Source organism: Telmatherina bonti (genome assembly GCF_933228915.1).
Source record: "Telmatherina bonti genome assembly, chromosome: 14".
NCBI lineage: Eukaryota > Metazoa > Chordata > Actinopteri > Atheriniformes > Telmatherinidae > Telmatherina > Telmatherina bonti.
In genome coordinates, this window is record NC_136612.1 from 20,376,208 (window position 1) to 20,392,522 (window position 16,315).

At 39.7% G+C, this 16,315-nt stretch overlaps 3 protein-coding genes across 6 annotated transcripts in view; 1 reads left to right on the forward strand and 2 right to left on the reverse strand.

Moving 5' to 3' along the window:
• Positions 1 to 255: 255 nt before the first annotated feature.
• On the reverse strand, positions 256 to 5,001 carry cUnh17orf75 (chromosome Un C17orf75 homolog). Its single transcript, XM_079252887.1, has 10 exons — positions 4,722 to 5,001; positions 4,350 to 4,424; positions 3,756 to 3,881; positions 3,489 to 3,619; positions 3,312 to 3,370; positions 3,097 to 3,216; positions 1,913 to 1,977; positions 1,674 to 1,813; positions 1,495 to 1,598; positions 256 to 1,378 (listed from the first exon to the last, which is right to left on the reverse strand). The coding sequence occupies exons 1-10, from the start codon at positions 4,862 to 4,864 to the stop codon at positions 1,163 to 1,165; spliced, it is 1,179 nt and encodes a 392-aa protein (XP_079109013.1). The 5' UTR covers positions 4,865 to 5,001; the 3' UTR covers positions 256 to 1,162.
• An 802-nt stretch (positions 5,002 to 5,803) lies between these two features.
• On the forward strand, positions 5,804 to 12,593 carry LOC306765732 (BUB3-interacting and GLEBS motif-containing protein ZNF207-like). Of its 4 annotated transcripts, none has more exons than XM_079253224.1 (10): positions 5,804 to 5,885; positions 6,230 to 6,356; positions 6,450 to 6,588; positions 6,662 to 6,844; positions 7,654 to 7,729; positions 7,824 to 7,876; positions 8,059 to 8,219; positions 8,386 to 8,607; positions 8,798 to 8,954; positions 9,132 to 12,593. In XM_079253224.1, exons 1-10 carry the CDS (start codon positions 5,845 to 5,847, stop codon positions 9,293 to 9,295), a joined length of 1,323 nt encoding a protein of 440 aa, XP_079109350.1. In that variant the 5' UTR covers positions 5,804 to 5,844; the 3' UTR covers positions 9,296 to 12,593. The 4 variants fall into 4 exon arrangements, with proteins under 4 accessions (XP_079109350.1, XP_079109352.1, XP_079109351.1 ...); XM_079253226.1 differs by having other exon boundaries at positions 8,798 to 8,936; XM_079253225.1 differs by having other exon boundaries at positions 8,389 to 8,607.
• Positions 12,594 to 13,329: 736 nt separating this feature from the next.
• Positions 13,330 to 16,315, reverse strand: part of LOC306765095 (sterile alpha motif domain-containing protein 9-like) — a 7,900-nt gene continuing 4,914 nt past the window's right edge. Inside the window, exon 4 of the mRNA XM_079252453.1 lies at positions 13,330 to 16,315. This exon is cut by the window's right edge and continues 1,741 nt beyond it. Within this exon, the coding sequence (XP_079108579.1) occupies positions 13,414 to 16,315 (2,902 nt within the window). The 3' untranslated portion in view covers positions 13,330 to 13,413.

A 16,315-nucleotide genomic window follows, 5' to 3' on the forward strand; every position in this document is an offset into this window, starting at 1 on the left:
TAAGCTCCTTCTAGTCAGAGAACCACAACATCCTTTATAGCTACAGAGACCCTGCTGTACAAAAATGTATACACGCACACACTGTGGACTAAGTCACACAGCAGCTGACAACAGCAAAATTACCCATTTACATGTCACAGCTTTAAGAACACAGCATCTGCACTGGTATTGCTCCATTACATACTTTGGATTGAACTTCATGGGAATGATCTGAGCTTAATGTATAGACTTTCATAGACTTCGTGGGATTTAAAAAAAAAAAAAAAAAAAAAGTTAATAAAACATGAGCAGACTTGTTTTTACTCTGAGCTTGTAATCTACATTTCAGTTCTATCTTTGTCCTAAATTTTTTTTCATGCAGGTGATAAACGACACTGAAAGTAGCAACAGGTCACATAGTGTCGTTGAAAAGGCTGTGAAGATTTTTGTAAACAAGAAATGGAATTTATGTTTAAATAACACCCATAAATTACACCTTATCTATAATGCTGCATGCACAGAAAACGATTAAAGAGACACAGAATTTAGCTTGTCAAACACACAATATCACATCAGATAAATTGTACCCTAGTGCAGATTTTGGGTCGAAATGTAAGAAAGAAAAGCAAGACCTATGTAAGCAAGCGATAAATAAAAGTGATTTGTGCGTTCTTCTCCAAAGACAACAATTCAATAACACACGAGTACAGGAATATTTGGACATTAAAATAACTAGAAAGTAACTCTTAAATTAAAAGATAACTCTTTTTCAGATTAAGTCTTTGTTGTGATCATTGTCAGCAATGTTACAAATAATATTTGGCTCTTAGTATCTTCATACACACAGCTGCACAACACAAAAAAGATAGAAAGTTTATGTAGTGATTTTACAGAAGTGGAAAATTATTACAAACCAAAAACAGTCACTTTAGGTAGAGAAAACTGAGTGTGAGGCATCAGTGCGACAGTACATCATATATTCCAGACCTGACCAACTCCATTTAATTTCAGCTGCAGCCACAGTAGTTCTACCACATTAAACTTATGGTTTATCATTTACATTTATTACACATTTTTGCTTCAGTAGTTTACTTTTTCTAACATTTCAGGCAATCTGAAGCTTTATACAGGAAAAAATGTTTCGATTAACTCACCAAAGACATACAGGGAGGCTGCAATGGAGTTAGGCCTGAGCCTGAGACTGCTCCCTGAGGAACTCCTCTAGGACAGTGATGATGCTGCAGGCTTCGGGAAGATCACTGTGCTCTGCTCTGGCGTTCTGTAGCAATACGTCCCCATTGCCACAGCCCTGGAGAAACTGGCTGCAGCGAAAAAGGGCGTAGTGACTCATCTCTGCCTGCCGCACAAAGCGCTTCAGGCTGTTCATGTCCTGGATGGCCTGCAGACCAACAGACAGAAGTTGGATGGAGAGGAAGTATATGATATATAAAAAAAATTACATCAACGTTACACTTCAAAGGTTGAGATTAGCGAACGAGAGCATCAATTTCTCACCTTCAGTTTGAAGTTCTCTAGAATTTGTCGGAGCAGGAAGGGATTGCAACGCTCTGCGGCATTTAGGAATGCCTGAATCCAGTCATCACAGAAACGATTGCTGACTGAGGGGACGTAAGAGCTTCATTAGACAGAAATCATAAACACAGTATACTTGTCTATCCTAAAACATGCCTTACCAGTGTGGGTGAGTGTGGGTGGGCAGGTGGAGCAGTCTATGATCAGGTCAGACTGTGTATCTTCTGAGATGGCTTTGCACAGAGAGGCTGTTGTGGTGTCCTGCTGGGACAGGCCCTGCAGACTGGCCGCTTTGATGAACCTGATACAGAAAACAAAAACAGCTGCGACATACTGCACTACACGCACAAGCAGATATTTACAGATGCGGTTTTAATGAAAGGACTGATAAAGAACTCACCTGGACACATCAGCCTTAGTTCTGTCATCTGAATTAATGACCTCCACATGTGTGTGACTCAGAGCCTGTAAGAGGAAATGTTACTTTTAGGTTGGAAAAGATGCATCTTGCAGAGAAACAGAACATAAACTCTGCTGGTTTGTATTTCAGTGAAAATATTCTGCAAAGATTCTGGAACTACAGCAAGACCTTTCCGAAATAAAGTATAAAATGATTACCAATTTATGTAAGTGTCATATTCAATGACAACTGTAAAAAGAAACCACATCAAAAGTATATCCTTAAAGAATAATTAAACTGTGTATAATGAGGAGGAACTGAAATCCTTTTATTGTAAAATATTGGAAAATGTAACACAGCAGTAAACATGACACTTGCCAAACTTTTCTAAAATGTGCAGCAGGCATTAAGTTCGAAATGACCATGTTTATCAAAATAAACATATAAAACACATTTCAGTTTCACCATGTAACATGTTGCATTTGTAATACTTTCAAATTGAATAAATTACATCAAATTTGACCAGACCTGTCTGATTCTACGCATGCATTTTTTGCTTTGCAAATAAAAAGGGATTCTTGAGTTTATTACATTTGGCTCAACCCATTTCAACCGCATTAAACATGTGACATATTTACTTACGATACTCCTGATCATAATCTGACAGTAAAATATTAAAGACAGAACTCAGAGGAAATATACTGATCAACATAAGATCCAGCAAAACAAAAAAATTTGGTTAATTTACTAAATGCAATAAAATATCCCAGGCTTTCTCTGTGTAAACCTTTACAAACCACGCTATAGTTCTGTGGCACAGGTTCTGTTGGTAGCTTTAGTAGTCTTGCCTTAATATTGATAATATTTTTTCAAAGTCAAAAGCTTTTTGGACAATATTAGATCTTTTTGTATGGGTCTCTAATAAAGCCTTGGAATTGAGGGAGTAGCTTGGGTTTTGCTTTGGTGGTATATACTAGAGGCGAATTAAGACATGATCTTTTATTATAATAAAATGTGTTTATATAATAATCATCTTATGAAAGTTATTTACAAGGTGATTATTACACGGAACAACAAAGATTGCTGTTTCAGTCATTTTAAACTGTATTTTAACCTCTTTTAAAGTTGTTTTAATTAGTAACCACTTTTCTTTTAGACATTATGATGCTAAAACAATGACTCACAGCATGCAGCATGAAGCTGATGTTGTTCTGAACCAACTGCACCACTCGATAAATGTGCATGACAGACTCCTCGTACCATCGGCTTAGATAGGGACGGACCTCTGTCTCAAGATTCTGCAGCTAAAACACAAAGAGAGATGCTTAAACACTACAATAATTTTACAGTAACAACAATACAGCTTGAGCTTTATAACAGAGTTGTTATCTTCTCATACCTCTGGGGTTTGCAGGCTGCTATGCAGGCCTTGGACATATTTATCAAGCTCTAATCTAAATGTGTTCTAGGTCAAAGAATTTTTAAAAATGGCTTGAAATGATGGGGAAGCATTTTGGGACAAAAACATTCAAAACCATAAGGGTTTTATGCAAATGATTTTACACTGCAGAAGGATATAAATTTAGTCCTTTTTCAGAACCACCCATAAAGCAGATGACATATCCGTTCCCATCAGCATCTGGCTGCTCAGGGGACCTTTCCTGCTCCAGCAGACAGCAGTAGCAGCCAATTGCCTGTTCTGGAATACTACGAAGAAGACATCTAATGAAACTTTGTTCACAAACTTTCAACTTTTGTTTGCTTCAATACAAAAGCAACTGTTAATAATAATAATAATAATAATAATAAATAAATAAAAAATACATATATATATAAATAATACCTGAGCTCCACAGTGGCAATGTTGCCCATGCCTCCAAGCAGGGCTCCTTTGCTCAGCCGCCTTGATATGTAAGTCCGCAGCTCTGGTTCTGCCTCTGATGGCAGGCTGCTGTCAATCAGTGTTAAGCTGTGAGTGAAGTATAGAGTTAGTATGCACACAAGCAGCCAGTGTAGGCGATGAGGAATGTGGAAGCCACTCAAGTCAATGAAGAACAGATGGAGAAAGCTGATGACCAATAGTCACACATCTAACACAACACACAAGTGAGTCACAAAGCTGTAACTGCATCCGAGCGTCACTGATGGAACAGATACATTTCCACAACACTGTCTTCAGACATTCAGGGCTTTTATTCATTTTTAACCTACTCCACTTGCCACATGGAAGTGGAGACACCATTCAGATAGGAAGCAATGTAACTCAGCAGTACAGCAATGACCAATCACAACAAAATCATGAATGAAGCACTGATTCCATGTTGATTGGATTTCTGGTGGCAGCCCGTGGATACACCAACGCACAAAAGTGAAAGCCAAGGAGAAACGACCACTGAAAGCAAGTAGAAGGTATGTAGGTGGATGGCTCCCGTGTTACCTAAAGTCATCCTGACTTGTTGTGGAGTCTGCCCGTCTCTGGTTCCATGCCACATTTTCCCCAGAAGCCTCAGATCTAAGACAATTGACAGTTTACTCATCACCTGGTTAGATTTTTATCCATAATCCCGATTTTACCTACGTGTGTGTCACTGCCAGCAGGTTATCTCCAACAACCCAAGAAAATCATGGGCTACACAACAGTTACACCAAAGATTTCCCCATTTACATTCACGAACAAAGTAGGCAGTATAGAAACACATTTTAGAACAATATTTCCCCGTCATATCAGATGTATACAGAAGATAAGAGACACAAAGCTGCAGGAGACATGTCCCCAGCAGAAACTACGACGAGGGATATTGACTGTTACCTTGTGCCTTGATAAAGATAGATGGTGTAGTAGCAGTTCAGCTGTATTTTCTGGCTGAATCCAGTAATTTCTTCGCTGTCAAAGTCATCTCTATCTTCCACGTCAATTGAATCCTGGAACGACGACGTTTGGGAGGTAAACATGGTCCTACTGCCGCACGGAGGTAGCTAACATCAGCGAAAATGCTTGATATAAGGAAGTAGTGTATGGTTTAATTTGGCGTAATTTGTATATAAATGCCACAAATGTTTGATATTTTTAATCAGTACACTATTAATCAACCTTTTCGTTTGTGTACCGACTGCGCATGTCTGGAATGCTCCAATGAGCTTATTAGGTAGTATCGCGCATGTCCCTTTTTGTACGTTTTAAAATATGTCCGACGTAAACACAGTTTACTGCTATGTATTCCTGAATCTAATGTCTTAATACTAAACGTACATATCTTGAAGGAAACTTCGTAGTTTTAAAGTAATTTCAAACGAAAATATATATCTCTGGCGTAGTAGTAGAAAATATCCTATGTAAATGTTGCTTTTTATTATTTTCGTGCTCGGGCTCCACGGAGACCAACTGTATTAGTGTTGGGAGTCTCTTGTCAGATCCTATGTCCTTGAACACGCTTAAACATTTTATTTAAAATAACCCCTGAACAAAATTCTATTTTTTTATTCTGTTGTTTTAAGAATTTAAAAATGATATTTAATAATGTCTTAAATATATAAACAATGGTTTCTTTTGTTTTCCTCAATTGAGTTCTTTCATAAATTGTTGCAATGTCATTCACTGTGATCTGAAAGACATATTGTGAGTTTAAATAAAGCATGTAAAAAAACTTATAAGTATTGGGTGTAATTATGTTTGTATAGAGATTATACTTCTAAATTTAAAATGTTTCTTTTGTATGTGTTTTCAGGTGTATAATTGAACAAAGCCAGTTGTCCGTTTTTATTATTCAGGTATTAGTGACCAGACACCAAGAGTTTCGAAGGATGACCACGTGGCCACCAGAGGACGCACGTGAGCAGCAACATTTTCCACTGGGATGTTGGAAACCTGACGCCATCTTCCTGTGATCTGGTGTGTTTTCCTTAGCAAGCGGGGGTCTTACAGTGCAGAAATCATGGGAAGGAAGAAGAAAAAGCAGATGAAGCCTTGGTGCTGGTATCCTTTTTGATGTTCTATTTGGTGATATGTTACTCATATTAAGGTCCTGTCTTTGGGATGGATTATTTTATTACCTGCTAACTAAGGTTCACTTCTTGCTAACCATTAATAAGTACACTTGTCTCTCAACTACGTAAGAAGTCAAATCTTTACATTGTCTGCATTGTAGAGTGGGAGTTTAGTTAGCACCGGGGGTTATGGAGGAATATTCAAAACAGTCAGTGAAAAGGTTTTTATGTTTTTGCAACAATCACTGCAGAAATCAATAATACACATATAGCTATGAAAAGCCATCATAGCTATTAAGTTTTTAGCTGAACTTTCCTGAACGGGCGTCTCAGGTACTGTAACAGAGATTTTGACGATGAAAAAATTCTCATTCAGCACCAGAAGGCGAAACATTTCAAGTGTCACATCTGTCACAAGAAGCTGTACACTGGCCCTGGGCTCGCTATCCACTGTATGCAGGTAAGTGCAGAATGCAGATCACTCTCATCAAGGCAAAAAAAAAAAAAAAAAAAAAGTCTTTTCTGTGTATTAAAAGTGCCACTTCTTTTGTAGGTACACAAAGAAACCATTGATGCAGTTCCTAATGCAATACCTGGAAGAACAGATATTGAACTGGAGATTTACGGCATGGAGGGTATTCCAGAAAAAGACATGGAGGAGAGAAGACGAGTGCTGGAACACAAGAATCAAGGTATTTATTTGAAAGAAAGTAAATATTCCGTTTTGTTCAAGACTAGTCTGATTCTGCTCTTCCTTTATGTCAGACTCTCAGAAGAAAAAGCAAAACCAGGATGATTCTGATGAAGACGATGAGGATGATGAGCCTGGTCCTTCCTTCCAGGCGGTTGCTGTAGGTCAGCCTCAAGTAGGTTACATCCCACATATGAACCTGTCATGCGTGCCCCCTGGCTCTGCTGCAGCAGGGATACCACCAAGTGGATACTCAGGTGGGAAACGGTTCTGTTCGAGCAGCAAAATTCTAAATAACCTGTTTTTGTGTTATATACCTCCAATTCCTCTGAAGTAATTCTCTTGTGTTTATAACAATGGGTTTACAGTGCCCATTCATTTTGCTTTGCCCTTTCTTTTTTCAGCCATATATGAGGTTAGAGCAGGGGTATCTAACTCTGGTCCTCGAAGGCCACAATCCTGCAGGTTTTCCATGTATCCCTGTTCCAACAGAACAGACTCAAATGAATCAGTCACTGTGCCGAACTTCATTGGCCATTTCATGGAAGCTAGGCGTGTTGGAACAAGGATAAGCTGAAAACCTGCAGGACAGCGGCCTTCAAGGACTGACTTTGGGCACTCCTGGGTTACAGTCAGAAAACAGTTAGTCAGTCATGCTAATTGCAGAATGTACTTATACTTGGCTATTTGGCTTTGAAACTGCTGCAATGTAGGTTGTTCTTATTTAATTATTATGATTACTTGTAGGATGCTTTTGGGATCAAAATGTGTATATAAAAAACACTCAAAACAAAATAAACTACTTTATGATGTGAGCCAATGAAATGTAATAAAATACATTACAGTAGATTGGTCACAATTTCTGTCTTTTCAAATATGATCAAATCAAGCTTCGAATGATGCTGTTAGAGAGATATTTTACTGGTAAAGATAAAACTTTCTTATTCATTATGTAAAAGTGAGAAGCTGAAATAATTTAAGGATTGAATTGGTTGGTGCAGGAGTGGAGAATATTTTATTATGTGGTAATACACATTAATGTGAAATACTAGTATGTTTGTGTCAGGAATACCACCGATGATACCAGGTGTCCCACCGATGATGCCAGGTCTTCCCCGTGTAATGCCAGGAATGCCTCCAGGGTAAACATCCGCTTTTTATTATTTGTCACTTTGTATTATTTTCCATTTTCCTGCATTGCATTAATTACTACATTTTTATTCTTTGTATATTAAGGATGATCCCAGTGGGAGGGATATTACCACCAATGATGCCACGCATGCCACCAGGTATTGCCCACAAGCCTACACTATCCTTACACTTAACCTTCATGTACTTGTTTCACTAAACCTTCATGACCTTTTTTTTTCTTTTCTTTTTTTATTTAAACTTTCTTTTTTACATTGATCTTTCCTTATACCTTTACATTGGTCAAGCATTTTGTCTTATTCAAATTCATTTATTCTGCTAGTATCAGGTATTCCTCCTCCAGTGGCCCATCGTCCTGGCATCACACACATGCCTCAAGTCCCTCCTGCTGCAAGCATCATCACCAGACCTGCAGGCCCTGTTGCTTCTGCCCCATCAACCCAGTCTGATATCACAAAACCTCTGTTCCCCAGTGCTGCACAGGTAAAGTCTTAAAGATGCCATATAACCCCGTTCTGTTTGACTTTTCTTGACTAAGTGGCATTTGAGTTGCCGTCTGAGGAACATGAAGGATTATTATTATTATTATTGACTATTACTGTGATACACCTCTCAGAAGTGTCACATGTGCTGTCATCTCTTCCTTCAGCAGGTGGTATCAGGGTCCCCCCACACCACCCCATCCATTACCTCTGACCCCTCAAAGCCCACATTCCCAGCATATACTCCAAGCACCGTGGGTGTGGCCAGCCCCAATGCTGGCAGCAGTACTGTCTCCAAACCTCCCTCCACTGTGACCAGTAAGCCTGCCACCCTCACCACCTCCAGTGCAACCAGTAAGTTGATCCACCCTGATGAGGATCTCTCACTGGTAAGTAGTCCAACTTTAACTGTATTTATTGCTTTTGACAGTTAAAGAGAGGCACAGATTGAGAAAAAGCTTCTGTCAGCATTATATTGATGATGTGTTACGTAAACCAATTTGATTGATATTCTTGTGGTTGAGTGGCAGAACTACAGTGCCAATCATTGCTGCTCTCATTTCTTTCTGCGTGTTGTAGGAAGAGTTGCGGGCTCAGCTGCCCAGGTACCAGCGCAGTATTCCCCACCAAGGCCAGACCAGTGCTGCTGCCCCGTCAGTGGGTCCTGTGGGCAGCATAATGGCTCCTCAGCAAGTCAGCGTGGGGAGTCCCATCCCTGGTACACACTGTGCTTCTAGTTCAGTCAATCTCTTCATCTGCAACATTATCCAGCAGAGCTGCAAGATATTTCTACTGGGGGACACCTCTTATTATTTAAACCACCATCTCATCTAGTTAACATGATCTTCTCAGAGTCCCCACATGGCATTCCATTCTTTAGTAAACTTGCTGCTTATTCCATGTTTTCCTGCAGGTCAGTATGGAGGTCCACCACAGGGGATACCAGGGTACATACCGGGCCAGATGGCTTCATTTGGACAGGCTCCTCCCGTGGTCCCTCCAGGGTATCAAGGAGTCCCATCGCGGCCACCAGTGGGTATCAGACCCCCTGCCATGTCTCCTGGAGGCCACTACTGAAGTCTGCCTCCCTCTCTTCTATAGGTTTGGACATTCAACTATTTTCTAATGCCCTCAGCTGCTAGTAGAGAAGAAGTATTGGTATTATAGTACCACAATGTACTGATCAGACTCCTACTGAGCTATGAGGATGAGACTCTGAAGAGCTATAAAGGCATCACAGAGCACTTGGGAAACATTTACATTGTGTCTAACAAAGACTGAACTGTTTCACCTGATTCTGATTCAACCCATATCTGTTTTGTGGCTGTTTTTCCTTCTCATGTTTCATTCAGGTGTATAGAAGTGTAGTAGATTTGGTTCGTAGTGTTGTGAAGGCGCTGGAGTTACATTGGCAGTTCCCATCCTTTATCAAGGCAAGTTTTATGTAAATATATTTCTGTTCTAAGCTAAATGGGAAGGCCTTCACAGCACATTGTGCTGTTGGACTGATGTCCCCAACTTAGTTTGGTGAGGGCTTCCAGTAACTGCTAGGATTCTGCTTTATGTTTATCACGTTTGGTGAAAATACTCCCCCTTAATCATCAATAGATGAAGTATAAAATAAAAAGCTACATGTACTGTTGTGAAACTTTGTTCTAATAAAGTCTGGGAAATGTTTAAGAGTCTTTTTTGCAAGAGATGTTGCAGCAGGTTTGTAGCCTGAACTATGTGATTTTATGCTTTTATTGTCTTGATTGTCAACCTAAAATTTTATTGTCTTGATTGTCAACCTAAAAGCTGAGCTGTTTAAGAAAAATGCCAGTAAATGTTTTCCTCTAGCTGAAATTAACACATTAAACCTCTTTATTCTTGCTCTGTACATGGCACTGGCTGACTGGCCTTTGAAACAGAGTGTACTGTACAGCTGCAGAAACATCCGGCTCAACCGTGGCTGTAGTGCTAAAACCCAGATTTCTCTTCTCCCTGTAGCGATGCCATGGGGGACTGGCTGAGGCCCTGTCTCAGTGTAGCCCTGTTTCAGCCTGAGGCAAGTCTCACTGTTTTCTGTCTTCTCATTCATTACCAGGGGCCCTCACAGCGTATGTGCTGTTGGATATCAATGTCCCCAAACTTGCAGCAAGTTTGGTGAAGGCCCTTGTTTTTTTATGTTGCTTTTAGGCTTCATGTTCTTCAGGCATGTTAACTCATGTAAATGAAAATGATTCATGTTAAGGTGTTTTCTACCACATCAGCCTCCTCTTATTCATTCATTTATTCTTTTCTTCTTTTTTTTTTCCCAGTGAGAGCACTAGGAAGTTTTACTTTTTCATTTAGTAGCTCTTTGCTGGGCATGTAGAGCTTTTAAATGAAACTTATTTGGGTTGAAGTTGAAGATATTGGTTAGTGGTACAGCCTTGATGCTATTTAACATGTTAATTCACACATACCTCCACATCAGGACCACCAGGACCAGTCTGACTCCTACAACTAGTTTCATTTAATGTGTTGGGAGGAAAACAAGCCGTTTCTTATGTTTGTAAAAATGATTTTACCATAAATCTTGTTTTTGTCATCAGTTGTCCTCAGTCTTGATTTTGGTTTGTAACTACAGTTGAAGGAAAATCTCTGCTGAAAAACAGGTTAGTTGAAACTGTAAGTACCACCTCCATCGTTTTAACTTCTATGGAGCTGTGTTCTCTGTGCTTGCGAGATTGTAATTATCTGTGACTTAAAGGGTTTAGAAACTGAAAGGGTTTCTAAACGTGAAAAGAACCTTATGTATTTTTACACAGTCAGCCGTTGGTAGGAAGTGTATCATGAATCCTGGTTCATTGTTTTCTGTCAAACTGTTAAAAGAGTTTAAAGTACCCGTGCTACAGACAGGGCCTTAACTGGTAAGTATGGCCTCATACAATTTCTTAAACACCACATAGTAATTCTACAGAGCCCTGTGTGCAAAAGTTTTTTTTTTTTTTTTTAAACATACGAATGAAAAGCTCAAACTCACCTCCTCCTCTTGACAGTCCTCACAGTGTATACTGATCAGTGATCAGATGCAGCCATGGTGCATGCAATGAGGCGTAGCAGAATAGATGCGGTTAAGTTGAGAAAATGGAGACAACTATCGGATCCGAACGTGATGCTGTGTACAGTTTACTAGATATAATTGTGGAACTGCTGTGACATTTTCATGGTTTGCATTGCTTCAAAAAGAAAAATTGAGCATCTCTGTGGCTCCTATGATGAAAAGAGGAAGGGGAAAAATGTGTTTAAGCTGCTTCTAAAATGTATAACTTATTTTACAATAAAAACTGAAATTCCTCATGCAGCGAGACCTAGATTGACTCCTGGCTTGTGGCTCATGCTGCTTTTTTTCCCCTACTCTCTGCCATCTTTTCTTCTTAAATAACATGTGTAAAAAATGCATGAGAAAACATGATAATTTACCCCATAATGTTCCAAGTTTTTATTTCACACTGAGGATGACGTAGCCCACACTTGAAGAAATGTTGGACCTGTGGAGGACCAGTTCTTTCTCGCTCAGCTGGCACAGCTGAAAACTGACATGGTGGTAATAAAAGATTAAAATCTTCATGAGAAGTTTTCGCTAAAAATAGTTGAAAGGAGTTTATATTTTCCAGCATGTAAACAGTTAAAATTAAAGAAATCATTTTCTTTCCCTCATTGCATATTTGTCACAGTGCAGTGGTTTTTGGTTGAGATTATTCTGTTTGGGAAGATGGTCAGGATTGGTAAACACTTAGAAACTTGGGCTCTTAAAACTACCAATCAAGTCTGTAACCTTGGCGTATTGATTCTCAAATCTAAATTTCAGGAGCCACATCAAAGCTGTCACTAAGAAGCTTTCTTCCAACTCATAAAGATCAACAGAATTAAAAGTTTAGTCTCCCAGAAAGATCAGGAGAAACTCACCCATGCATTTGTCTCCAGCAGACTGGATCACTGTAATGGTCTTTAAACAGGACTTCCTAAAAAGAGCATTAAACATCTGCAGCTCATCCACATGCTGCTGCTAGAGCTTTAACTAGAACTAAGAGATCTGAACACATCACACCAGTTTTAAAATCTTTACACTGACTTCCAGTCAGTCACAGGATAGATTTTAAAACCCTGCTGATTGTTTACAAATCCCAGAATGGTTTAGGACCAGAATACATCTGTTATATGTTCGGAGAATATAAACCAAGCAGAGCTCTTCGATCCAAAGACTTAAACTAGTCTAGACCAGAGTCCAGAATAAAACATGGAGAAGCAGCATTAATCTGTTATGCTGCAAAGTGGAACAAACTGCCAGTGGAGATTAAACTCTCACCCCTCTCACTTTTAAATCCTGGTTAAAAACATCTTTTCTCATGCGCCTATACATCTGCACAGCAACTTTTAGCTGATCTTGCTTTTAATTATCCTAATCTATTATTTCACTGTGATTTTTGGGATTTGCGCCATCTTGTAATGCTTGGAATGTTTTTTATGTAAAGTACTTTGAATTGCTCTGTACATGTAATGTGCTATAAAAATAAACTTGCCTTGTACTTAAAATGGAAATATGCTTTGAAGTATGTCATTTTTATATATTTTTAACAAATTTATTTTAAAAATATATTGCGACACACACTCATACACAAATGTATGATCTCCTGTAAAACTTTGCACAAATAATTCAGTCATTTTCTATATTTGCATAAAAGACAATACAGAGCTTTTGTTTGTATTTGGTTTATTTATCCAAAGTGAAAAACATTTAAACATGAGTTCTGGGTGTAATAAAAAAAAAAAAAAAAAATAATAATAAAAGAAAAATACCGAAAGCCATAAACCAGTAATGGACTTTCTCCACAGCCATCTCAAAACTGTCTTCATACAACTAATGTGACAAATCTGCTTTTTATTTACAAATATGAGCCAGATTTCCTGTTACAACATGCTGACTAAAATAATTCACAATTGTTAACCTTTTTTCTTTTTCAAAACAATACAAAATAAGAATATTCAAAGCAAATTAAAGGTAAGTGCCAGTTTCCAACATCAAAATGTAACTTCTTATTTTGACTAGACTCAGACCCCCCCCCCAAAAAAAAACAAACAGAAAAAAAACAAAACAAATGTCCAACTTTCTCTGGTTTTAGTTCATCTTATGTCCAGATTTTGATATTGAAAGTGTTACACTCGGACCATTATTCCATCACCTGGATGTCCAAGGCGACCACACCATCAAATGAAAATCCCACGTAAAATGTGACCTTTTCATTTCCATGTGGCAGGGACGCAGAATAGCGAGGAATGATCCTAATCTTCTTGTCCTTCTCTCCACATTTTACGTAGAGGTTTTCATTTTCTGTCCATCCTTCAACCCGTTTCAGTTTCTGCACAACTTCATTGGTTTTCCACACTTCCCCACCGAGCCACTTTAGCTTCCTTTCGCTCAGAGTGCCTTTAATCTCCTTTTCAATATCGCTTCTGTGGACAATCTTGTTGAGACCTCTTCCTTTTCCCAGAAAGAAGTGTGTCACTATTCTGCTTTTCCTCTGAGCCATGTGTTGGATTTTTTGCTCACAAAGTCTCTGAAGGGCATCAATAGCAGATAAAAGGATCTGAGCATCGGTAGCACTGAGTTCATTGCTTTGTTCAGGCCAAAACAGAAGAGAGAGAAGGAAGAGAGCACTTGCTGATGACATGTTTCTTCCTTTGGTCATGAATCTCTTGCTGAGACCTTGGAGATTCTGAAGAGACAATAGCTTTGAGGAACCAGGTAGAATACAGTTAAGTGCTATCTGGCAAAAGATGAAGTTTGTCAGTTCTGTTTGGTCAAGATCTTTCCATGTCAGGTTTTCTGGGTACAGGGCCATAATTTTTTCAAGCTTCTTCCCTGCTCTTTGGGATTTCTGATCATAGAGTAATGAGAGGATAGCTGTAACATTTCCCCCTCCAAGCTTGTAGGTCTGCATCTGTCTTTGAAATGGAGAAAGCTTTTCACCTGGAGCAACTACATCAAAGCTGCTGCTTTCACCTGCTGCATCACTCTCTTGTGGCGTGCTGCAAAAAAATCCTGCATATACAGCACTCTTTCTTGTTAGCCATTCTCTTGGATTGTATACTTGCTCAGGATCTCTTGCGTCAAGTTCCTCATCTTCTTCACTAATGTCAGTTTGAAAGTAGCTCAGGTCTTCAGAAATGCACTCGAGCGCTTGTCTCAGACTCCTTTCCAACCCTTTCAGCAGCTGATGAAACTTCTGCCAGGGAGTTCTGACCTCTTCTGGTATGTGGTCTGTTAACAGGTACTTCATCAACTCTGAGTATCCAGTTGTGTTTGAGAAAACGTCCACTCCTGACAGAAAATGTAGCAGTCTGCAGCCAACATCCACCTCTCCATAGTATGAACTGTTAAGGCTGACAGTTTCTTTCTTTGGAGTCTTTTCAGAAGCACGAAAGGCAGAAATTCCTTTGAGTGCAATGCTGATGATTTCGACAGCCCGTTCAGGAGATGGTTCTTTCTCTTCGAGGGTGTCGTACAAGTGGTAAAACCACCTCTTGTAAACTTGCCCCAGTGTGTCGAGGATAAATGTATCATGTGGAGCAAGAGATTTAGCCGTCTCTGCCCACTCAAGTGCCTCCTCAAACCTTTCATATGTGTAAAGCAGACGGGCAAGTTGTTGTGCGACATAGGCGTCTTTTCCCAAAGCTATGTATGCCGCCTTCATTAGATCAACAGCTTTCTGAACATCACCTTCTTTACTGATGACATGTTCAATAAGGGGGGAAAAAGCAGTGTCTACAGGATCTCCTCTGCTTCTCTTGTTGCGTCTAATGAAAAGAGCTTTAATCACGTTGAGGTACTCATCTCGGTCAAACCTGTGGTTCATCAGAATCTCATTTTTGACGAGTTTCATCGCAATGACACTTTGAGGCAAATCTGCAGAGAGCTGACTCAGGATTTCCTTTGCCACCTCTGGATGAATGATCCGAATCGACTGGATGTGTGTTGTTCTTTCTTTAAGGTGGATGAAAAGAAGCTTAGCATCATCGCCGAGTTGATCCACAAAAGCGTGGTACCGAGCTCCAACCACATGGAGAGCAATGCCAAGAAAGGCCTCACAGTGCGACACAGATATGTATGAATCCTTCACATAGCAATTCAAGAGAGCCACGAATCTGATGAGGGGTATGACGGGTCTTGAAATGTCGATTTTATCTAAAACGTTTTTCACAAAACCCTTAATGTAGCTTGGCTCGAACTCTTCAGTCATCAGAACAAATGTGAGGATGAAGTCTGATTTAAACTGCAGCTGGAGTTGTCCAGCCTTGTCTATGAACAAAGGCTTTTCCTCGTCAGACAGTTTGTGGGTGACTGATACTGTTTGAGATGGGGATGCTCTGGTCATCTTTTCTGGATCATTTGATCTGTTGCAGATCAGCAGTATGAAGCACAAGACAGAGGAGCTTATCTTTTTGGTTGCAATGGCATTTCCAAGATGCCGCCTCAGATCATCAATGTAATCTGGATTTTGATCTTCCAAAAGCAGCAGCACAGGTAGACAGCTGTTCTTGTCCTTCTCACTGTGTTCCCTCAGTTTCACAACATGCTCACACACATTTGTGACCTCCTTACTCGGTTTTACAACTGCACATCGCACTTTTTCCTTCCAATGCCAGAGGATCTGCCGTGCCACTGTACTTCCACCACTGCCAGGTTGATGGTATATGTTCACACTCTCTATGGGGCGTATGACTTTGCGATGAACCACACTGTCCAGGATTTTGCTTGCTTCTTTGTAGGCGTCTCGCTCAATGATCCCTCCACACTTATGCTTGTCTGCAAGCCAGAAGTTGATCCAGTCTATCTTTCCACCTCGATAGAAGTAAAGCTCAGTTTGCAGAATTTCCTCCTCACTCACGTTGTTTGTATCATCACACTGATCAACACTGATGGTTTCCAAGGAATCCAACGAAGCCTCCTCAACAGACTTCAGGAAGCACAGACCTCCATTTGAGGCTGGCAGTTTCCTTGTTGGTTGGTTCTTTGATAGCTGAATGCTTTGAACTGTGGCATCCACGTGACTCAGCGGCATGTCAACAATG

Coding starts and splice junctions, on each gene's coding strand:
- cUnh17orf75 (XM_079252887.1), bottom strand. CDS start 4,864: ATGTTTACCTCCCAAACGTCGTCGTTCCAGGATTCAATTGACGTGGAA. Junction 3,882..4,349: donor ACAAGTCAGGATGACTTTAG/GTAACACGGGAG, acceptor CTTCACTCACAG/CTTAACACTGATTGACAGCA. Junction 1,814..1,912: donor ACTAAGGCTGATGTGTCCAG/GTGAGTTCTTTA, acceptor TTTCTGTATCAG/GTTCATCAAAGCGGCCAGTC.
- LOC306765732 (XM_079253224.1), top strand. CDS start 5,845: ATGGGAAGGAAGAAGAAAAAGCAGATGAAGCCTTGGTGCTG. Junction 5,886..6,229: donor CAGATGAAGCCTTGGTGCTG/GTATCCTTTTTG, acceptor CGGGCGTCTCAG/GTACTGTAACAGAGATTTTG. Junction 7,730..7,823: donor ATGCCAGGAATGCCTCCAGG/GTAAACATCCGC, acceptor TTGTATATTAAG/GATGATCCCAGTGGGAGGGA.